This window comes from Notolepis coatsorum (genome assembly GCF_963971535.1).
Source record: "Notolepis coatsorum genome assembly, chromosome: 1".
NCBI lineage: Eukaryota > Metazoa > Chordata > Actinopteri > Aulopiformes > Paralepididae > Notolepis > Notolepis coatsorum.
The window spans coordinates 96665927-96691135 of record NC_140165.1 but is presented as its reverse complement, the minus strand read 5'-3'; the positions used below and the strand labels follow the sequence as shown (position 1 = coordinate 96691135).

Genomic DNA, 25209 nt, shown 5'->3' with positions numbered 1-25209 from the left:
GTAGTGTATGTGCATGATAAGGTGCAGGGTGTGTGTGTGTGTCCAATAACAATAAGTAGTAGTAGTAGTACGATAAATGAAAATAAGATATCAAAAAATGTAAGATAAAATAAAATAGTAAATTTCTACAAAAGGGCATTCCCTCGACTAAAACTCTGTAATAGTGAGGGGTGGGGCTGCCTCTGTTTTGACCGATAGCCTGACCTACTTTAAGTCGAGGTGATGGTTAACTTAAAATCTATATGCTAACAAGCGCAAATCTGCAACAGCTGTGACCACATACGTGCGTGCATCCACACGTGCTTGCATTCACACACACATGTGCACAGTACAGACACTTGACCTCTGTGCCAAATTTCATAAGATAAGATATTGCTTTATTGATCCTCTTGGGGAAATTCAGGCATCATAGCAGCATGGGGGAGGGGGGAGGGGAGGTACAGGTAGTAGAAGACATGATACAGGTCATAGAATTATAGTACAGTGGAGAAGTAAAAATGTAAATAGAATAAAAATAGACAGTGTAAACAATATAACTATATAATTAACTCTGGGTTTAGGTGGGAGTCAGACACACTCAGTGATGGAGGTTCCTAGTTGGATGTCTGGCAGCGGTCCCTGCCCACTGTTGTGGAGCCTGATGGCCGCTGGTATGAAGGCAAAAAACTTCTAGGGCAAAGAACTGTGGCCTCTAGAGCAGGGGTGGGCAATACATTTTTACAAGGGGCCACATGAGAAACCTAAACTGTGTTGGAGGGCCGAACCAATGATAACTTGAACTTAATTCTGCTCAATATTCATTATCTCCCATTGTAAAAAGTAGTCAATTATATATTTTGATGAGCTGCTACTGGTAATAAGAAGAATAAAAAAAAATAAAAAATAAAAAAAAATAAAGTAGTAAACAGTAAAAACAAAAACAATCATTACATCAGTGTTTCATTTTATTTTTAACTTGTTAATCTTCACAAACACTGAAAAGGTGTGAAGTATCTTTCTGTTCTTCATTTATCTCTATCTAAGTTCATTGATCGTATAGTTTTCTATATCACCCTTCTCCTGCATTGGTTAGGTAGTTCTCAGATGTTCGGTTCAAGTAAGGAGAGACTGCTGACAAAGTGGTCAAAATAACTGCGGTGTTTATTAATACCACAGCTTAGGAATCAACAAGTACATCGTCTCTTTGGTTCAATCTAATTGTCTCTTTCATTCAATCTAATCGTCTCTTTTTCGTGGCTGTTGTCCATGCTCGGATCAGCTAGGGTTGATCAGAGTTTTCTTCTTCCGGTGCGGTTCTCTGGTTGTTGTCTTGGTTTCCAGGCCAACACGCGCCTTCTCTCTCGTGGTTCGCTGGTCTGGTTGTCAAGGCAACCTGGTCTCCTCGCCGATCAGGCAGGGAGCGCTCGCTTTCGTATCGGCGGAGTCTGCTATGAGCCTTGGCGCTGTCATCTAGTGTCAAATGGCTCTCTGTGTCATCGGCTCTTCAGTAGCCGGCTTGGCGAGTCTCCCTCTGTCGGTGGAGGTTTTCAGCGCTCCAGCTGCTAGGCGATCTCTGTCATCGTCTGTGTCCATGGCTCTGTGTCTCCATGCTCTCAGGATCCTTCTCGCTGTGTCTCAGGCTCGGCTCTCGAGTTCTGTGTGGCTCTCCAGGTCCTTTCTGGTGTGTCTCCTTTTTTGTGTGTCGCCATCAGCCCTTTTTATCAGGGGGAGAGAGAGAGAGAGAGAGAGAGAGAGAGAGAGAGAGAGAGGGGGGGAGGGGGAGAGAGAGAGCGTCCCTGCCTGCCTATTCACGTCTATAATCTGCCTTTCCTTATTTGGCCATATTCCTTGTAGCCGGCTTGTCTCAACATGTTACACTTATTCTGCTGACACAACCGTTTCACCATAGAATCTTGCCGGGCTGTTTAATCATTGATTAGTTTAATGCGTGCCATCTCTTCATGCTTCTTGTGACAACAGTTTTCATAGTCTATGGGGAGACAGACTGGCTCTTGATGCATAGATAATAAAACATGAGCTATTTCCATCTACAAACTCTTTACCATTCTGTAATTGCATTTTAGAATACTAAGATAATTCTTTATTGTCTAGCCAGTGACTCACTGTCTTGTCTTCAGTTGGGTCCACTTTTTACTTTATTTGATTGAACTATTTATCTTACTGTTTGTTTTTCCTATTCTAAAGTAATCTGTAATCTAGGTTGTAGCTCTATTTTGATCACTAAGTATTTTGTTCAGTATTTAACATTAATTAACAAACGATGTAACTGGTGGCATTCTACTGTGTAAGGGGAGATTTCCAAATAGTCTGTGTCACCTTTCTGACCTCTGGGTCTTCGTCAGCAGCTGCCGTGTATCTCAACTGTTATTTCCGTTTTGTTTTAGTTCCTTCCTTCAAAGATAATGATCTCCTCTCTTGTCAGTTGGAGGTGGCCTAAACCACAGCTGCTAACCAATCAGTGGAATGTGCATTAACGTCATAAACAGTCTTTTGCCCTATCTCCCTCTCAAGCCTAGGGTCACAGAAATAACTCACAAGGGGATATCTAAATGGCCCTTCTATCAATCAGCATTTTGTCTTTCTAATCATTACCTTGTACATTTCAGTTGGCTATGTTCATGTTTTCATTTAGAAATATACGACAGGTGTTTTGCCGTATGTTAAAGAGTGTTTGTTGGACTCTGCAGCACTAAATATGCTCGGAGAAAAAAGGCGCGTTTGAGAACGTGCCCCTCTCCCGACGCACTGTAACGAGGAGGGTTGAGGACATCGCAGGGAATCTGGAGCTTCAGCTGAAGAACAGAGCGGAACAGAAATGTTTTTCTCTCTATCACTGATGATCACCTCAGCTGTCCTTCGCATATCCACCTCAGATATTCAGCCAGATTTCAATGCACTTGCCAGACTGGATTTCTCTCACTGAACAAGTAAAAAGCATTGATTGATTGATTGATTGATTGATTGATTGAACACTTTATTAACATATTGCAGAATGGGTACAGTACAGTACAGCTCAATACATACAATTGTTAAGGGGATGCAGACCAGAGAAAGACTTTCGTCTTGTTTACATCAGGGTCCCCCATTTTCAATTCATCATAACATATATGACATACACGACATACAGATAGACAGTACTGCTACATCTATACATTTATGACATACCAGATTTGCAAATGCAGTACTGTTTGTGATACAAAAAGAGTCCAGAAAAGAGAGTATATACATTTGACGTAGAAACTGTACATTGGAGGAGGTTGGGTAGGTGGGGTGGGGTTGAGTGGGTGGGGGGGGGGGGGGGGGGGGGGCGACGACTGTACATTGGAGGTGGTTGGTCGGGTGGGGTGGGGGGGGGGGGGGGGGGGTTGGGTAGGAGGGGTGGGTGGGTGGAGGACACTGTACAAGCAAAGCTGTACATTGGAATATTGACAAAATCATACTTGGTCATTTGTATGTACAGCATGTATTGCGTTTTGTATAAAGTTGATCAATTGCTATAAACTCTCCGTCAGAAAAACACATTTTTAGGGCGGTCAGGTGGCGTAGCGGAGATTGTGCTCGTCACCAATGCAAGAGGCTGCGGTCTCGACTCCCTGAGAGTCAGCATTGCCTGGGTGTTGTGGACAGCGACCCCTACAGTTCGGTCGGGGCGCCTGCTCAGCAAGGGTAAGATCTGGAGAGAGGTAGTGTGACCTTCCACACGTTACACTCTCCCGGTGAGAATCTGCGCGGCCAGGCTGGCTGCCGGCTGGCTGCACATGCGTCGGAGGAAAGCATGTGACAGTCTCCGGCCTCTCGGACCAACAGTAGGGGAAAGTGCGCAACAACCAGGAAGGGGGTTGGGAATTGGCATAACGACTAACAGTAGGATGGGAGAAAAATCGGAAAAAGAAGAGGGGGGAAAAGATTAAAAAATAAAAATAAAAAAAATTCTGGTGATTTTCTGGGATATTACGTCACTTGTCTTGACAGCTGCTTCTCTGGGTGCGCACAATTTTGTAAAAAGTCCTTGTTGGTTTTGCAGTTTAGCTAGCATCCGACTCTTGTAATTGTAATATTTGAATACGGCGACGTGTGTACCACAAACTAAGCACATCGTGTTACCTTTCACTTCTGTAAATAAATATTTAGCATTGATTGATTTTATTTATGGATCCAAAGACACAACAAATCCAAGGGATGACATGCAAAAGTGACAACACTTATTTCCAGCATGCCCAAAGGACCGGATTTTGCCCAGGTCTGCTCTATACAGGGTGGAGACACTTTTGTGGACCAACCAACCAACAGAGCAAGCTCTAGAGCTGCTGGTTGCAGCTAGAATGAATAAAACCTGTGAATAAAACCTGCGTTTTCCGGTACGGCAGGGAGAAAGGGAAATAGAGGTAGAATCTCTTTATTGCCATGTACATGGGCAACGTGTGGCAGATTGTGGTCACTCACTCAGACAACTCGAGAGGAGTATCTATTAGGACGCATGCGCATTTAATAAACCCATTCTAATTAGGGATGCACCGATCCGACTTTTTCAGTCCCGATACGATACCGATACCTGGGCTTTGGGTATCGGCCGATACCGAGTACCGATCCGATACAGAGTACTGATCCAATACCCATTGTTCAATTAATAAACTGTATGCCTCACTGTGTGGAAGAGACTGGGATCATTCTTTTGTGCAAGGCAACATCAGGCTTGACTTAAAACATTACTTTCCTAACTTAGTGAAACAAAATGTTGTCATCTGTACATATATATATATTTTGTAATACAATTTATTAGGGGTGGGAATCGCCAGAGACCTCACGATACGATACTCTCGCGATACTTGCGTCACGATACGATCCTATCGTGATACTAAATATATCGCGATATGCTGAGTATTGCAAGTTTAATTTTCTTTTTTAATTTTCTTTTTTATCAAATTTAATTTATTACCTTTTTTCAACTGCAAAGTAAAACTTTGTCAACATGTTTTATCTAATAAAATAAAGTTCAGTCTGTTCATCTCACTTCAATCATTTTTATTGCAGAACATGGTATTTTCTCAAGCAGACAGATGTAAACACTGTAATCTGTGTTGCATGTACCTGACAAACTGAACTGTTTGTATTACAGTCATATTCCAACTTAACTGAATGCACATGTGTGTGTGTGTGGACTACTGTACTATTACAGGTATTGAAATGAACAATGCAACTTCCTTATACAAATTATTATTATATATTTTTTTGGAATAATTAAATATACTTGGCGTCCCTGTATCGATACAGTATCGCCACGCAAAGTATCGTGATACTACTACGTATCGATTTTTTCCCCCACCCCTACAATTTATTGAATAAAGCATACAATTTAAAATCAAATAAATTGTCGCCGATACACGATCTAGCTATTCTAGTCATATCAGGCCGATAGCCGATATCAATATCGGATCTGTGCATCCCTAATTCTAACCATTTAGGAGCAGTGGACTGACTCCAGCTCTAACGCCGGTGTCTTGGCAGCAGTTGGTACCCAGCTAGTCTTTCACGGTGTGGGAGGAACCTGAAGACACACTGTTCTATGAGAGACACACAAAGCCTATCTGAACTGAAGCCCCGCCCTCTCTTCTTCATCCTCCCTCCCCTGGGCAAACGGAGTTAGTCTAGTCGATTAGGCACAATTTTGACACAAGGGTGTAGCTAAAGTATTTTGGGCACCAACCCAGAGGATTTAGTTGACCATCTGCTGCTGGTCACCTGCTGTGCAGTGAGGACTGTTTCACACCTGTTGGCCCAGAAAATAAGTAAAGGTATAATTTAAAAAAAACATGATTTTCATCCCTGTTTAGAGGGGCTCTCTCTCCTTTTCTCTCTCTCCATTTCTCTCCCTCTTTCCATTCTCCATTTCTCTCTCTCCCTTTCTATCTCCCTTTCTCTCTCCCTTTCTCTCTTTCTCTCCATTTATCTCTCTCTTTCTCTCCTTTTCTCTCCATTCTCCATTTTTCTCTCCATTTCTCTCTCCCTTTCTCTCTCCCTTTCTCTCCATTCTTCATTTCTCTCTCCCTTTCTCTCTTTCTCTCCCTTTCTCTCTCGCTCCATTTCTCTCTCCCTTTCTCTCTCCATTCTCCATTTCTCTCTCCCTTTCTCTCCATTTCTCTCTTTCTCTCCCTTTCTTTCTCCATTTCTCTCTCCCTTTCTCTCCCTTCCTCTCCATTCTCCATTTCTCTCTTTCTCTCCATTTCTTTCTTTCTCTCTCTCCGTTTTTCTCTTTCCCCCTCACCCCAGATCACAAGTGTTTGAATTCTCCCAGAATAAAAAACAACAGCAACAACAATAACCTTTTTTTGCCATAACAATAATCTCTCTCTCTCTCTCTCTCTCTCTCTCTCTCTCTCTCTCTCTCTCTCTCTCTCTCTCTCTCTCTCTCTCTCTCTCTCTCTCTCTCTCTCTCTCTCTCTCTCTCTCTCTCTCTCTCTCTCTCTCTCTCTCTCCAGTCATGGACTCTCCTACTGATCTCTTTGAAGACTCCACCTCTCACATGTCCTTGTTTGGCTCCGCCTCCTGCACCGACCCCCCCGGGCGCCTCCAATCCGAGGGGGCCCGTCCCTTTCCCGCCTTGAGACCCCCGCCGTACCCCCTCATCCAACACCTCCTCCAACCCGGCGCTGCCCCCAAGAGGCCGGGAGGGCAACTGCAGCTCAACGCGCACCACCGCCAAAACCTGGGCAGACACAGATACCTCGACAACAGGTTGGAAGAGGAGGACGAGGAGGAGGGGGATGGCCGGGAGGAGAGGGGGGTGGAGGAGGAGGAGGGGCTGCTGGAGGGTAAGAACAGGAGCGGCGGCGTCTCCCTGGTGGCGGAGTGGAGCCGGGACGTCCTGCGCGTGAAGAGGATGAAGCTGGAGGGCGTGGTCGCACGGAGGGACGGAGAGGCGGAGGGGGGCGGCAGGAGGGAGAGAGGAGGAGGAGTCGGGCGGGAGGCGAGGAGGAGGGAGAGGGAGGAGCTGAAGGAGCAGCTGGAGGAGGCGAGGGAGAGGCTGCAGGCCCTGCAGGAGAGAGTGTGGAGGGCCTTCGGAGAGAAACACACGGAGGAGGAGGACGAGAAGAGGGACGAGGACGCGGGAGCGGCGCGCGGAGGAGAGGGAGGCGGCGGGACGGTCGACGAGGACGAGGACGCGGCGGAGGGGATGTTCGACGACGAGGACGACGCGGAGGGAGTCGGAGACATGGACAGCCTGTCCGTGTCCGTCTTCCCCAACCCCTCCTTCCAAAACTTCCACCACGACCAACAAGAGAAGCGGGGTGACAGAGAGAGGGGGGAGGGCTTGTTCCTGGAGGGGCTGATAGAGAGAGCCGGGGTCTGGCTGGGCTGCGGCGGGCTGGTGAGGGGGGCCTGGGACGGCGCGGCGGAGGGGGAGGAGGAAGAGGGGGGACAGAAGTTCGCTCAGGCGCTGAAGCTGGAACTGGGCAGCGCCGTGGCCCGGGTCATCGACCGAGTCCTCCACATGTACACCGAGACCCCGGACCTCCCGCCTCCTCCGCCCCCCTCCGTCTCCATCCTCCCCTCCGAGTCGGCGAACGGGAGAGGGAGGGGAGGAGGAGGAGGAGGGGTGTGGATGGGACTGATGAGAGACGGTGGAGATGAGAGGAAGAGGGGGAGGGAGGAGAGAGGAGGAGGAGGGCAGGACGGCGAGAGAGAGAAACGGCAAGCGGCGCAAACCAACGGGGGCGTTCTGCCGGGGAGCCAGATGCGTCACAGGGAGCACCCGGCCGACGCCTTGCCGCTGGTCATCCAGAGGCTGCAGGACAAACAGAGGGCCAACCCGCTCCTGGGACCTCCTCTGCCCTCACACCCCGGCCTCTCCCTGCACCATCCCTCCCTCCCCCGTCATCCTCCGCCTCCTCACCCGTCTCTCCTCCCGCCTCCTTCACGGCCCAAAGACTCCTTCCTGTCCTCTGCCTCCTCCTTCCCCCCTCCTCCCCCGCACCCCCTCCCCTTACCGCTCCTCCATTACTCCATGCAGCAGCTCTTCTCCCGCTCTCTGCCCCACTTGGCCCGCCTCCCGCCCTCCCACAAGGACTATTTGAACTCTGACCCCTTCTTAGAGTTCCCCCCTCACCACCCGTCCTCTCACCCCTTCCACCCTGTCCCGCTCCTGGGACACCTGGACCCCTCCCTGGCCGCGCACCACTCCGACAGAGAGAGGGAGGGGGGGATGAGAGGAGGAGGAGGAGGGATGGATGGAGGAGAGATGTACCTGCAGGCTGGAGGAATATCCTTTTTGTTTTCACCTGGGAGGGAGTGAACAAATGAGAGAGAGGCATAGGGAGTGGGAGAGAGAAAGAGAAAGAGACATAGGGTGTGGGAGAGAGAAAGAGAGAGAGAGAGACAGACCTGTTCGCTGTATACATCAGTGTGCGCGCATCAAGTGGGCAAAAGGAACGTAATCCTGGTCAGAACAACGGGGCAGACTACAATATTATGTGCATTTGTTAGCCATGCTAGCGATCTAAACAATCAAGCCATGCCACAGCTAGATATGTATTGTCTTTTTTTTTATTGAGAAAACAAATGGTACAAAGTCAGACATACAATGCACAAATACAAGCAATTATTTAATATTAAGGATATCCAAAAAAATATAAAAGATTGTGCACCTAGATATCACCAAATAATTGGTTATTATGATGTATGGTAGATACACTTTTCATATTATTTATATGTTCCAGAGCATCAAAATAATACAAATCTATATAAAAAAAATTATAATGATTAACTTCTTTATTAACTTATCTTCACAAAAGTAAAGAAACACATCCACACCATCCCCCACTGTCCCAGCTCAATCGCCCTCCCCACCCGAGACCCACCCCCCCAGTCCATGTGTGAAAAGTGCTATATACTGTGTAGATAGTGTTATTATTATTTATTCTTATTATATTGTAAAAAAAATTATGTATGTCTGTAAGTCTCGATGGCATTGAAAATGAGGGTGACCTCAATTGTCCTTTCAGGAATAAATAAAGGTTTGAATGAATGAATGAATCCCAGGACACCCACCCTCTTCACATTCCCAAAACATAAAAAAGATAAAAACAACATTGAGCATGATTTATTTTAACCCTTTCACTGCCACACGACAGCCGGTTAACCCTTTCACTGTGACAATACAGAAGGTTAGCCCTTTACTATCACACAACCGCATCCGCGGAGCTAACGATGCTAATGATGGAGCATCGCCGTCGGTTGTGTGACAGTAAAGGGTTAACCTTCTGTCATGTGGCAGTGAAAGGGTTAAATGAAAAACATAGTATAAACAAACAAAACTAAAACAAATAAGCAAACAAACCAATAAGAAAAAGGGGACATTAAAAAGGGGAGGGGCCACATTACTCCTCTGCAAGTATCAGAGTCTGTGTAAACACTTTTAAACAGGGGGGTGACTTTGACTACCCCCCTGAATGCATTTTTTCTTTTAAATATATTTATTTAATAAAATGTTTGGGGCTGGGGGGCATTCCATTTTGGCTGTGGGGGTACTTAATGTCTGAAAAGGTCGACTGAAGGCTACTTGTCCTCTGCGAAAGCATGCAATTGGTCCACTGATGGATACATCTTGATATGTCTAGTGTGTGAAATCCTCTTTCAGTGCCTCTGTGCCCGTTTTCTTAGGCAGTTTAGCCTCGCCATTAGTGTTAGCTAGGCCGTTTTGCTTTTTGAAAGAATGATTTATAAAAAAAATATCTAATTAATTATTATAATATATATATTTTTGGCATTCGACTAAGAGGTTGGCAGTCGACTATGGTGCAGATTCAGCCGAGTTCAGAGCTGAGGGGTTTTTCAACCTGTAACTTGTCCCTGTCAGAAACAAGTTGCAGTCACAAGCTGACATGTCATTTGCATAAATTAGGAACAGTAGCGGACGGTCCTAGTATGCTTCCTTGTGGAACACCACAGCTCACTGGGAGGGGGGGGGGGGGGGGGCGGTAGTGTACCGTTTACCTCCACCATCTGTTCTCTCCCCTCCAGGTAGGATTGCATCCAGCTCACTGATGAACTATCAAAACCAATCGCTTTTAGTTTGTCAATCAGAATGGAGTGATTGACAGTGTCGAAAGCCTTTTGGAGGTCCAGCATGACCATGCTGCAGTATTTGCCCGCGTCCACCTCTTGTTTGATGTGGTCGTTCAAATAGAGAAGGCATGTGTCAGTGGAGTGGGATGTTCTGAAGCCAGATTGGAATTCGTAGATTATTTTTTTACAGTACTTTTCGACCTGTTCGTATAACTTTCGAGTTGGAGGTAAGAATAGAAACAGGGAGGTAGTTGCCTGGGTCTAATTTGCTGCCTTTTTTGTGCAGGGGGGTCACTCGCAATTTTGAAGTCTTTGGGGACGTGTCCCTGTTTTATGGAGAGGTTTATTATGTGGGTGATGACTGGTGTGATGGCGGATGCTGAGTCTCTGAGGAATTTGGAGGGGATGTTGTCATGGCCAGTGGCCTTGTTAGGTTGGAGGGCGCTCAGTTTTTTTAGTACTTCATCTGTTACCATTTCAAGTTTGAAGGCGTCTTTGTGGACCCCTAGGTTTTTGTAGAAGGCTATGATGTGTTCTACCCCAAAATGCTCTGAGTGGGAGGGTAGTTTATTAACCAGTGTTGTGGCTACTTGTGTTTGTAAAGAAAATGTTTGGTTAAAAGCTGTGCTGGTTAAGGTTAGGTAGGGAATGAATGTCAATCCAATGTCCCCAAAAGTGGTGTGTGTGTGTGTGTGTGTGTATCTCCTTGACCTCTGACCTCTAGCATCATGTATTGTAATAGAAATATTTCTATGATAAGAGATTCGATAGAGCTGATGAAATAAAGCTTAAAAGGAAACAAATGGACATTCCGTTGTTGGTTTTATTTGAGCAGCTGGAGCAAAACAGCTGGACACAGTCTGACAGAACAGGTGATCTGCTGAAAGACATGGGCCACGAGAGCATCGAACATCAGGGCTTATATGCAGAGTCCAGAGCTGATGAAACCGCTGAGTCAAGAAAGCTGTTGCAGACTGCAGCCGGATGTAGCCGGTTTCCTGAGGAAACGGTTTGCGACTGGGTCGCCTCGCTTTCTTGAGAATAGAATAGGTATGTGGATTTCAACTCAGGGCTCAGGGTGCAGACAAGATGTTTTATGCAAAGGTGACAAGTTTCCATGAACAGTTGAAGTAGGTCAATGTGTTCCGATGAATTTAGTACAGAGTCAGGAGATGTTTCATGCAAAGGTGTCCGGTCATACAGTTTCATGTCAAAAGGTCAATGTATTCAGATGAGTTTGTACATTGCTGTTTAAGGTATATTTTGCCACCACAGTATACTCTCAGGAAGGCTCGTATGTGTGTGTGTGTGTGTATGTGTATCTCCTTGACCTCTGACCTCTAGTGCCATGTATACTCTCAGGAAGGCTTGTATGTGTGTGTATATGTGTATCTCCTTGACCTCTGACCTCTAGCGTCTGTCTGTGTCTCCTTGACCTCTAACATGTATACTCTCAGGAAGGCTTATATGTGTGTATCTCCTTGACCTCTAACATGTATACTCTCAGGAAGGCTTATATGTGTGTATCTCCTTGACCTCTAACATGTATACTCTCAGGAAGGCTTATATGTGTGTATCTCCTTGACCTCTAACATGTATACTCTCAGGAAGGCTTGTCTCCCTGCCACCTGAAGAAAGCCAAGCTAATGTTCTTCTACGCTCGTTATCCCAGCTCCAATACACTCAAGACCTACTTCCCAGACGTCAAGGTGAGAATGGATTCATTCTAGTGATGCACCGATGTGAAAATTGTGGCCGATACCGATAACCGATATTAATATTGCTGTTCTGGCCGATACCGATATTTACCGATGTTGATATCTCTGTATAGAAAACACTTTTTTATGATAATCAAATAAAGAGCTATTTTCCAAAACGCTTTTTTTTTTTTTTTACTTTTGTAACTTATTTTCAGAATTGACAGATATGTAAAAAGACATGTAAAAAGAAAAAAAAAGATTTAAAAAAAATAAATATATATATATATATATATTTTTTTAATATCGGCCCTATCTTGATATCGGACCGATACCGATGTGTAAAAAAACGGCCATATCGGCCGATATTATATCGGCGGCCGATATATCGTGCATCACTATTTATTATTGGATCGATCCCGAGCTCCGCCCCCTGTTTTAGCTTGACCAAGGGAAGCAACGGTTATGATTGGCAGGTCAATGAAAGAGGGCAGAGCTTGGGATCGACCAAATAAATCGCATAAACACTGCACCACAGTCGATAGATACATTAAACATCATTGAGGATATACAGTAAAACACAATGAAGCCAAAGGGGCTTATTTCAAGTTCAAGTTTGCTTTTATTTGTCATGTATAAAGTACTTGTACATTACAGTGAAATGCTTGGTTCTGTATGAGCCCCTGAGAATCTGCTTCATACAGTAAAAAAAAGTAAGTAAAAGAGGAATATAACACTATACAATATAGAATATATAAACTTAAGTACAACCTAAGTACGATGTAGTAACAATGCAGACAATGAGGTACAAAAACTCAAGGGCACTTTTATGTGTGTGTGTTAGTTGTATTATGGTGTTTACTTTCATCATATCCCCATGTATAATTTCCAGGATGCAGTTTAATCCCAAATATGAAAAACTGACAACTCTCTCCATCTGTCTCTCTCCATCTGTCTGTCTGTCTGTCTGTCTCTGTCTGTCTCTGTCTGTCTGTCTGTCTGTCTCTGTCTGTCTGTCTGTCTGTCTGTCTGTCTGTCTCTCTGTCTCTCTGTCTTTCTGTCTCTCTCTCTGTGTCTGTCTGTCTCTCACTCTGTCTCTCTGTCTGACTGTCTGTCTGTCTCTCACTCTGTCTCTCTGTCTGTCTCTCTGTCTCTCTCTCTGACTGTCTCTCTCTCTCTGTCTGTCTCTCTCTCTCTGTCTCTTTGTCTGTCTGTCTCCTCTCTCTCTGACTGTCTGTCTCTCTATGTCTGTCTCTCACTCTGTCTCTCTGTCTGTCTCTCTGTCTGTCTCTCTCTCTCTGTCTCTCTGTCTGTCTGTCTCCTCTCTCAGTTTAACCGCTGTGTGACCTCCCAGCTCATTAAGTGGTTCAGTAACTTCAGGGAGTTCTTCTACATCCAGATGGAGAGGTTCGCCAGACAGGCTGTTCGGGAGGCTCTCACCAGGTAGGATAGAAAATGCACGTACACACACACACACACACACACACACACACACACACACAGACACACACACACACACACACACAGAGACATACACCAGGGCCCTGATTTATCAACAATGCTTAGAAAGTGTTCTATTTTCGTTCTTAACACTTTGAGTGCCAGCCACAAGAAATCTTGTTAGTTCATGCCATGCGTTGAGTGCCAAGAACGAGAAATCTCGATATTTAATCGTTATTTTTTTTATTATCGATTTCCATTCATTTTTCATCAATCTAGCCTCATGTTACCAGTGGGGATCTGTCTGAGCTCGAACAGGGAAAATACCGCCCCCTATCGTCTCTCCGGAGGGTATTGCACCCATTGGATTTGACTGAATGGAAATGGATGGGAAAGAAAGAGTCTGGAATCCACATTTTACTTGTCAGGCATGTAACCGGCGACGATCCCAGTCATTGCCCACCCTCTGAACAGCGTGGAATATCTGTTTCCAGTACCCAGCGTTGGATCAATAAACGCAATCGATAATTAGGAATGGCGATCAGGAATTGGAATAATCTTTTTGGAGAACATCTGATCTGAGGTAAGGAATCCATTTTACCAGTCTTGGGATAATCAGATTTCTTTTCACCTATACCTCAGCGTGTCCCATATGTGTGTGTGGCTGTGAGTGTGTGTGTGCTGATCAGGAAATAAGATCATCGATTTTTCAGCCCGTTTCTCTAGCGTGCATAAGTACACATATACTATCGATAATCTAGCGTCTATTTGAAAACGATTCATAAATAGGCATTCAAAAAACGAGCGTTTTTCAAAATGGTATAAAAAATGGAAATGAACAGATTAAAAAACAATCCGTTTCGACAATGTTGACTGGAAACAAGTCATTGATAAGCGACGGGCGTATTAGACACATAGCCATAATTTAAGATATAGTTTATGCGTTCGCAAATGTGATCGCCCTCCCATTGACTACAGCGCTGGCACTCAAGCGCTATTTCTGGCGGCCCCTGCTGGCACTCAAAGTGTTAAGCACATAATTTAGAATGTGTGTACGTACAGAAAATTCGGGATTTATCACACGTGCGTACACAGGTTCTACGCACACTCTGTGTTGATAAATACCACTTGTTCTACGCTCCGCGCTCGTGCACGATTTTAAGTATTTGCATATAGAACCGCCCGTAATTAACCATATACGGTAATGAAACACCCCCATGAAATGTGGAAAAGTGGACTAAGCCGAGCGAAGCGTGTTATGGGAGAAATACGCTTGATATGATTTGTAGAGGCATACAATCTATTTTGATGTCGGTATTAGGTAGCCTATATAAACAATAATACGAGAGCATATACAAGAACAATGAATCTCACTGCCATGTAGCCTATGCCATGTGTAGCCTGCCTATATGTGATCAATACAATCTTGAACTTGAATTCCATCATGTCTGTGTGCGGGAGCTCACAAGGCTGTTGTCACAATGTAAATAAAAACGTGCACTGAAAAGTTACAATATGTAGTTGGTTGATTATTTGTATGACAGTCAGTAAACCCTTGCAAAAAGTATCCATTTTATTTAATGAATTGAAAACATGCAGCATTGCCTTCCTCCCAGCATGCAGCAACGACATGTATCAGGCAAATGCGCATCGCAACATTGACTAAGTGGAATCCCTTTCTATTAGAGATGTCCGATATTATCGGCCTACCGATATTATCGGCCGATATCGGCATTAAAATGTGATATCGGAAAATATCGGTATCGGTTTTCAAAAAAAAAACGTATTATTATTATTCTTTATTTTTTTTTACATTTCTATAACCTTTATTTACCCAAGCAAGCAAGTAAGAACAAATTCTGATTTTATTTATTGTCAAAAGTATGCATAATGTTGTGTTACATCCACAACAAGAGATATGTAATGTTAATTACCTGAAATTATTTAATTTTTGGGGGGGGGGGGGGGGGACCCTGCATATATCGGTATCGGTTGATATCGGTATCGGAAATTAAGAGTTGGACAATATCGGTATATCGGTATCGGTAAAAAAGCCAATATCGAGCATCCCTACTTTCTATTCACATAACTGCATTTGTGATGGAGCTTTGACAGCTACATGGGTGGTACAGTAACAGTCTATTGCTCGATCCATCTCCAATATCATGATGGACCGTGCCGGTGGCCAAAGACCTGAGGGTGGAGAGGACTTGAATGTGCATGGGGATGGCATTTGTGCGTTTTGTTCTACGCTCCAATTTCTGTCTCAAATTGGGGTACAAATGAAGGAGGTGTCTCGGGTATAGCGGACTCTAGTTAATATTATGTTCTCTCTGCAATTAGACTGCCCCTCATTCATTCATTCATTCCTATCTGCTATCTCTGAAAACAGTTCCCCGCGGAGCGCAGTCAGTGCACCCCATAGTATTCCGATAACCCTATATATAAACCATGCTGCATTCATTCGGAAAGAAAGACCTATTCCAAATGCTATATTTATAGGGTTTGACAATAATTACACTACTGTCGCTATTTTACAATGAACTATAATGAATTACGGGTCATACAGAACACGCCAGTGTTGAAACTAATGCACAGAAGCGTATTTCCGCCTTGCAATATTCATATTCTACCGCTGGGCGCCAGGTATGCATGCTCCGAGCTGTGCGTAAATATACGCACAAAGTCAAGCACACGTTCAAATTGATAATTCACACACTTTGCTTAGAAATGATCGTACGCACGGGTTACACACATATCTGTGCGTACGCAAAACTACGCACCATTGATAAATGAGGGCCCAGGGCTCTACAGTGTGGCCATTTGACTCGCATTTGCCCCTAAAAATTTATTTGTGCGAACCGGAAAAATCATTTAGGAGCACAGTGTGCAAGTAATGGTTTTGCATAGTGGGCGTGTCAACATGCAATTGTCATTTCATAATATACACAGAGCAGCGCTGACCTTCAATTTTAGACGCTATGACATCTAGCTATTCAGCCCTGCGTTTGACAGCCCTGTGACAACTTATCTCACGAGTCACAGTTTATTTATTTATTTGTTTATTTAAACGGATCCCCATTAGCTGACGCCTTAGCTGCAGCTAGTCTTCCTGGGGTCCAACAACATACATATACACAAGATAACATACACCTAGCATATATCACAAAGACAATTAATCATAGAATAGAGTAAAAACATGTATCATAGAAAAAAAGAAATGTAAAACAGGAGATGAAAAAACAAGAGATAAAATCCAGTTATACCAAAATAAAACAATTTATCAGGGTGTGCATCTATTCCAGCTGTGCTGAATACAAAATGTTATTGTGTGTGCAAGTGTAAATAGTGTTTAAGATTTCTTTTAAAACTAGCCTTTTCTTTGATGTTCCTACCATCGCTGGGAAGACAGTTCCAGGATACTATCGCCCTATAAAATACTGCCCTTTTCATAAAATTAGACTTAGGTAGAGGTAAATTAATCAATCCACCTCTTGCCCCTCTGGTTGAATGTGTGTGAGTACTTGCGCTGTACACAATGCAATTATAAAGGAACGTTGGAGTTTGAGTTTGAGTAACTCTATGAAAATATGTAATTAAGTTAGCAGATAATCTTACCTTAACACTGAGCCATGAGAGACGTGCATGCATGTCAACTACACTAGCCCTAGGTGAGCAGCCTAGGACCAGTCTAGCTGCCTTGTTTTGAGCTACTTGTAGTTTTCTGAGTAGACCATTGGATGCAGATGACCATACTACAGAGCAGTAGTCTAAATGACATAAAACCATAGAGCACACAACTTGACGAAACAGCACTGATGTGAGATAAGGTGAGCACTTCCGTGTGACTGCAACCGCTCTGCCCATTTTGGCAACCACCTTGTTGATGTGATCGGACCTGCACCATCAAGCCAGAGTCCTAAAAGCTTCACAGTCTTTACCCGTTCAATGGTTTGACCCTCAATCTGTAAATTCAATTTGGGATTGTGTGATAGTCTATAATTAGTTTTAGTTTTATCTTATTTAAATTTTTATTTTACGGGAAAGTGGCCAAGCCACAGTCGACATTCTACTTATGGTAGAATTTAGAGTGTTAGATCCTATGGTATACATAGGAATGTTAAGGATAATTGGATCATTCTGGGATATCCGGTGGTGCAAGGGAGGGAGTCATACGCAAAGGTTGTGTTCATGGAACACAATCCTGTACGACTCTCGGTGGGAGGGAAGGGTAGGGGATTTTTATTTGTATATATGTATGTTTTTAAGCTCGGCTCTCAACGGGACCTCACTAGTGGGATGTATATCTATTATTGCCTCGCACTCATAAAATTTTTGGCATTACCAAAAATTACAATACAACATGTATAGATTATGGCTAGTTTGAATATAATGATATGGAACACCGGGGGAATAAATAACCAACTCAAACTCAAAAGCGTGCTCACACTGATGAAAAAAGAACATGTGGACATTGCTCTGCTAAGCGAAACGCACATTCTAGAGAAAGACATAGATAAATTAGCGGACAACACATACCATAATATTAGTCACTCCTCTATTGGTACGAGAACTCGGGGTGTAGCCATAGTCGTTAAACGTAAGTTGAATATTGTACTAAAGGGAGTATGGTCTGATGTAGAAGGTCGGATAACTATAGCTAAGATTGAACATAAGAACAGGAAAATAGCGTTGGTAGCGGTATACGCCCCAAATTTGTACGAAGAATATTTCTTCACTACACTAACCAATGCAATGTTAGACATTCCCGATTACTCATTTATAATATGTGCGGATTTTAATGCCATCTGGAACCCAAGGATGGACAAATCTTACCTCGCCTTTTCCAGCGAACAAAAGAATTCATCGAAGGCATTAAAGGATTGGTCGAAGATTACAGGTGTAAATGACTTATGGCGGTTACTTAATCCCACGACCCGAAAGTACTCTTGTCGATCTGCGAGACATAATACACTATCCAGAATAGATTATGTCTTTGCATCACAGAGACTATTTGATAATTATGAAGTGGAAATGATACCCAACGCACTATCAGATCACTGTTATATACTCCTTAAAGGTACATTTGGTATACTATCCTCCCGAGCCCCAAGATGGCGATTTAACTCGTTGCTGCTTAATAACAAGGAATTCATTACACAACTCAAAGAAGCTCTTATAGTATTCCAACGGGATAATGCAAACTCGGTGCAAGACCCCAGAATAATATGGATGTCGGTAAAGGGAATGATCAAAGATTTCACGGATAGCTTTTCCTCCAAAATGCGCAAGAATCAATGCACAAAACGTTAGGTTATGGCTATAACCAAGTTCTGTTAGTTAGGGGTGACGCTTGGCATCACTACTGCACTCCCTCGCGTACGTGCACGCGCACTGAATAAATTCCACAAATGTACCTTTAATACCAGTATTAGTCTGACCACACCCCTCATCAGCTTACCTTCATAAGCAGGTGTGTGGTCACCTGCTCTCCTCCTACCCAAGCTTTCACCACAAGGTGAGGTCAAGGGCTGCAGCGGCCGTCTGATGCCAAGCGTCACCCCTAACTAACAGAACTTGGTTATAGCCATAACCTAACGTTCTGTTCCGTTAGGGGCTCTGCTTGGCATCACTACTGCACAAAGGGAGGCCAAGCGGAGCCGCTGGCTGACAAATACACCCCGCTGACAGCCCCCCACAACCATCAGAACAGGGAGGGCCGAGCCCCCCCGACCCCCCCTAATGGAGGGCATCCCCCCTATTAGGGGCTTCACGAGAGGGCGACGGACCCGACCGTGCGAAGAGGCACTCAAGCAACCCAACGCACAGGGTGAGCAGACCGTGGCTTGACCCCACGACTACACCCACGCACAACCCGCATGCCACCCGGGAACGAACGTAGGAAACAACCTCGTCACTGCCCCCAGAATCACGGGGTCAAGGGCAAACCCAACCCCGTGGCAAGGCCGTAGCAGCGGAGCGCGAAGGAAGACCCAGACCCACCAAAAGGACTGGACTCCCTGGAATGGGGGCCCGGAGAAGTCCATGATGCCAGCATCAAGACCCCACCAGGTGGGCACCTAGTGACCCCGCCCCCCACATCGCCAGCGCATTCGGACAAAGGCCCCTCAGGCGAGCGGGCCCTGTCCTCCCCAACAGCACACCGCCTGGAACACAGGCCCTGCAACAGGCAGACAGTATGGTCATAACACACAAAAGTTAACCAAGGAAGCAGGCAGCGCACCGGGGAAAAAGACCAGGCAACAGGCTGTCAACCCAAGCCTGGAAACTGCGGACGAGGCAGGCGCCAGAAAGGACAGCTGAAAAACAGCCGCCCCGGCGGAAGGGGCGTAAACTGGCGTTGTCGCATAACCAAGCCTTTAAACAGCATGTCAGAAGCGGGATCCTTAGACCACTCGACCCCTGACAGCCGCTCACAGAAAAAGCCCATACGATCGGGCAGACGTCATGAACGTGCAGGGGCACCCTCAACCGGAGAACCGGGAGTTGACACTGCAGCAACACACCAGAGAACCAACCACCCAGGCATCACCCCATGCAATGGTTGGTCCCATAACCCCCAGGAAAGAAACCCCAAAACACATCTGCGGCACCGCCGCAGCCCGCGTTCTGGTTTCCAACAGGGCTATCCCGGGCCTACGGGTCAACGAGCATTACCCCGGACCGGGCCCGGTGATACGGGGAGCACAGGGTCCCCCGAGGAGGTTAAAACCACCCCAACAGGCCCCTCAGCGTCAAACGCAAGAGAAGAGCGTAAAAAATGGAAGACCAGCCCCAGCACCCCGCACTCGGTATTCCCAGGAGGTCACCCAACCAAGTACCAACCAAGACCAACCCGCACAGCGGCCGAGATCCGACGAGATCGGACGCGTACAGGTCGGCACGGCCGTAAGCCATTACGACAGTGCAGAATACAACGCACCTAACAAGGGTCCCATAACGCTCAACCCTGTGACACCCGGATCGACCCAGCATTTTTCCCCCTGAAAAAAATCCAAGTCCCTCAGGGTACCAGAACAGCAGATCTGCATCCCCAGCGGACAACGGGTGCAACTGGACTGGACCAGCGCGACCAGAACCAGTCCCGTGCCCTAATCACGCCGACCTGCCAACCCCAGGAGAAGGGGCAGATATGCGTGTTTGATCCCAACATAAAAAAGAAGGCGCCACCCAGACGTGTCGGTACGAACCGCGCCCGGTGGCCCACCCCTAGGGCGTGAGACCCTTCCCCATATGTCCAGACCCATTCCGTCATCATCCCCTGACATGAACGGGAACCCATCGACAACACACAGGGTGTCGGAAGAGGAAAAAACCCCCATCCCAATTGCTCCATAAAAACGCTGTTTCACCCAAGCAATCAAGGCGCGCTAGTCAGCCAATGGCCCAAAAGCACATCCTGAGCCAGCACTATGTGTGCGTTTGGACATACCCACATCAACAACAGGTCGTTTAGACCACCATATTGAATCCCCAAGACACCCAGGGAAACGACAAGAGGGGCGAGATGCAATCAACTCCATGAATGAATGAATGAAAAAATGTACCCAACAGACTGCAGAAAAGGGTACAACCCAGTACGGCAATACACACAACAGGTTAAGGGGAGGCAGACCTGAGAAAGACGTTTAGTCTTGTTACCATCAGGGACCCTCATTTCCAATCCATCAAAACACATTCAACTCTTTATACAAATAAAGAAAAGGCATCACCCGTATGACCCAATCTGCACAGCTGGGAGTAAAAAACCCTGTTTTTCACATGATTTCAATCCAGTCACTCCTTTTAATCAGAGTGTAAGACCAGACCCTCCCAGAAACACCTTCCCACATGAGACCACGGTCAAGAAAAAAGATATGTAAACTGTGAGACACGTGACCAAAAGACTCAAGTTTGACACATAAACCGGGCGCAGCAGGCCTGTGAGCCCTGCGCCCAACCTCGACATCTTTAAGACACCAGCTCATGGAAGGCGTCGCCATAGCAACAACGCTACAACGGGCGGGGAAAAACCTACCGGATCCTGTCATGTAACAGGAGTCGGTAGAATACCCCTTCCCCCCCCCCCCTGTCAAGCACTGGCTTGGCCCTGACTGGCTCAGCGGAAAAGATCAAAAATCCCCTAAACCAATCAAGTGGGGAAGGAGGGGTTTATTCGACACCCCCTCCCGAAACACACCCTTTATCCCTACACACAGAAAAACAACCGTAGCCATCTTGAAAAACCTCCGGTAGAAAACAAAGTATAGCGAAGCTAATACAATGCCCGCTACCCACAAAAAGTGTAAAAGGTTTTACAACAAAACACAAGTCGCCTGTGCGTGAATCCTATACCCGTTGCCTATGTCATACATAGGAAAAACACGCTGAACGAGAGTAAGCGGCTAGGCCGTGAAATGTGTGCGTACGAGTATTACTGCAACTAAACAACACAGCATTGTGAAAACACATATACTTAGTCAAAGCAATGGAATAACACCAGTTCTAGCTGCATGTGGAGCATCAAGCTAAATAGAACCTATTACCGAGTGTACGTTGCAGACCTTGCTTAACCTCGTAATCACAACACAACTCACCCCACAACGTAAAAAAGGGCAGATTCATATATACACAGCCCCACCATATGATTTGTTTGAAGAAACACACAGTTTGTTCGGCCAAAACACAGTCCCCCTCCGTCGGGGAACTTTCTTTATTATTACTAATTAAATAATGTGTAAGGCACAAAATCACAGAGGGGCCGGGGAGGGTGTAGGGGAGGGGACACAGAGGGGAAAAAGTCACTCTTAACGGCGTCTGCCACCTCGCGCCGCTCGAGTCTTGCCACCCCGGGGAGCCCCGGAGGGACGGTAGGTTACAGTCTGCTGGACACGACGTTCCCTACCGTCTCCTCCGGTCTGGGATGGGCCGGCAGTGGCAGAAGCGCCGTTTCGTCCACTGGCCCTCTTGGCAGGGCCAGCAGCGGCGGCAGTGGCAGTGGTAGCGGCTACGGAGACAGCTCGACGTCGCGGAAGCCTTCTGCCTCCACCGGCAAGAACGGGAGGCGGAAAATGGGGTTGGAGGATGGATCTCTCCTCTGCCATCTCTCTGCACGTTGAGGTCATCAACCGCAGGGCCTTCCCGAACAGGCCAGCGTCGGAGAGGGCGGCCGTCAGAAGAGGAGCTCTCTTCTTCTCTGGCACACGGGCCTGCTCCAGCCAAAGGTGACGCTGGCCCAGGGTGGCCAGGGCGCGCACTTTCCCCATGGCTATGGCCAGCACCTGGGAAAGATGCAGGACAGCTCCCGCAGCCTGGGTGATCTGATCGCATTTCACCTTGGTCAGATCCGTGCCGCCCGTCATTATCCCCGATACAAATCTAGCCAGGTGGGCGATGTTAGACGCCGCAGCCAGCGATTGTGTACCAGCGATAAATGACTGGTCACCCCAATAAGCCAATCGCCTAGCCGATTTCCCCTGGAGGACCGGCTTGCACAGTGGCTCCCACACCATATCCGGACAGAGGAGCGCGGCCATCGGACTGTCAAGCCGAGGCACGCCCTCCCCCATACCTTTGACCAACCCTGCTACCCGCGTAACCGGTACGTAGGTAGGAGTTAGTCCCATGATGTTGGCCACCGCCTGACCCCGACGAACATAGGCCCCCATCGATGGGAAAAATGGGTAGACAACGTCCACCCCTCTCACTGGGGGACGCTGCCAGGGATGGCCTATGAGGTCATCAGGGACAGGTGCAGGCAATGGCAGCGGCAGCGGCAGCGGCACACCGTTTGCGGTAGCGGCTACCGCCATGAGCTCGGGAAACAAGGCCCGCAGTTCCCCCTGCGAACCTTCCTCCACCGACCCCGCATCCCTCACATACAGCAGGCTGCGACTGGTCAAGGAGCCACAATCCGATGCGGCCGACAATAGGGCATCCTGCCGCTGAAGCCAAGGTGGTTCCTCGACATCCTCGAACAGGGCGCCCCATGGAGCCATTTCCCCCCCCTCCGGGGTCTCCTGAGGAGGGATACTCTCCTCCACGGGGCCATCAAACAAAAATCCGTCCGCCTCGTCCATGAAGTCCTCAGTCTCCATCGGAAATCCCGAGCCGGACGCATCTTCGCTGGTCTCCAGCAGCTCCCCAAACCCAGGCCGTTCGCGTCTGCACGCCACCATCTTGCGACGCGAGCGAGCAGACGCGAAAAGTTTGCGTCGCAAATCCTCCGGCTCCAGAACAACCCCCCGTTCACCAACGGGCGATTCCCCAGAACCAGAGGAACCAGAGTCGAGATCAGGCCATCGCCGGAGCGACGGCACCGACCCCTCGGCTCTTCGGTGAGGAAAACTATCCACCGGCAGTCTCCCGGGCTGGGTCGGCAACCACGAGAGTGGCAACAGCCCAGCACCGAGGCGCACAACGGAGGCGGGAATGGAGAACCGGTGGTGAAGAGTAGGTCTAGCGGGTCTACTCTCCGCGGAATACATTATGACCCAAACCTTTTCTTGTACAACGAAAGTGAGAGAAGAAAAGATTAAGCACAATGTAAACCAGTCACAACTCTTTTCAACTAACAACACGTCAAGTGGGGTACTACCGAGGCACTTCCTTGTGGTGAAAGCGAGAAGGAGGAGAGCAGGTGACCACACACCTGCTTATGAAGGTAAGCTGATGAGGGGTGTGGTCAGACTAATACTGGTATTAAAGGTACATTTGTGGAATTTATTCAGTGCGCGTGCACGTACGCGAGGGAGTGCAGTAGTGATGCCAAGCAGAGCCCCTAACGGAACAGAACTGGCTGAGCTGGAAACGCTTTACTCAACGTTATTTAATTCTCTAAAATACAACAACTCAACTCGACTAGAGAATCAAGTTAACGTACTAAAAATAGAGATCAATGCCATATACAGACAACAATCGGAAATACAAATACGCAGCACAAGACAACAGCAGTACTCCCATGGTTCCAAACCCAGCCACCTATTAGCCATGCGATTAAGAATTAATGCAAAATTTGCAGATATAACTACCATTAGAGCACAACAAGTACTTGTAACAGATCCTGTAAAAATAAACGATACATTCAAAGAATTCTACTCCGACTTATATAAATCAGAAACGACCTTTGATCAAAACAAAATGGACACATTTCTTAATCAAATTATTCTCCCTAAACTTTCAGAGGATGACGCTAAACAGTTAGAAACACCGATCACACTAGAGGAACTCAAGAAGGCCATAACTGCAATGCAAAGTGGTAAGGCTCCTGGAAGAGACGGTTTCCCATCAGAAATGTACCTTTCTTGTTGGGACATAATTGGCCCCTTATTACTAAATATGATCTTATACTCAGTCAAGGAGGGGAACTTCCATAAGAATGACAATATTGCACTCATAACAGTCCTCCTTAAAAAAGACAAAGACCCCAACGAGTGCGGTAGTTATAGACCTTTAAGCCTCCTCGGAACCGATATCAAACTGTACTCTAAGGTATTAGCCATCAGATTACAAAAGCATATGACATCTTTAGTTCACCCGGACCAAACTGGCTTCATAGGAGGCCGCCTGATCACTGAAAACATAAGACGAATACTGCACGTACTTGATGCCGACAAGGAGGACACCATACCTAAGGCGATGCTGTCCCTGGATGCTATGAAAGCCTTTGACAGGCTGGAATGGTCGTATCTATGGGCAGTACTAGAAAGGATGGGGTTAGGAAAAGGATTCATCGATATGATTAAAGTATTATACAAAGACCCATCGGCCATGATTACAACAGGCACAATCATCTCCAAAATCTTTCCGGTATCACGCTCTGCCAGACAGGGTTGTCCTCTTAGTCCCGGACTGTTCAATCTATCATTAGAGCCTTTAGCACAATATATAAGACATTCCCAATCCATAGAACCAATCGTAATCAAGGGCACACAACAAAAAATTTGTTTATATGCGGACGATGTAATATTGTTCATGCAAAACCCCAACACCACATTGCCTCATCTGCTCA

The 25209-nt window shown here is 46.4% G+C and overlaps 1 protein-coding gene across 1 annotated transcript in view; it reads left to right on the top strand.

Moving 5' to 3' along the window:
- The window catches only part of prox3 (prospero homeobox 3), a 108493-nt gene that overhangs the window by 37309 nt on the left and 45975 nt on the right, over positions 1-25209 (top strand). The window contains exons 2-5 of the mRNA XM_084333458.1: positions 6477-6760; positions 6848-8257; positions 11658-11771; positions 13090-13202. Coding sequence (XP_084189584.1) covers positions 6479-6760; positions 6848-8257; positions 11658-11771; positions 13090-13202 — 1919 coding nt within the window. The 5' untranslated portion in view covers positions 6477-6478. The remainder of the gene's footprint in view (positions 1-6476; positions 6761-6847; positions 8258-11657; positions 11772-13089; positions 13203-25209) is intronic.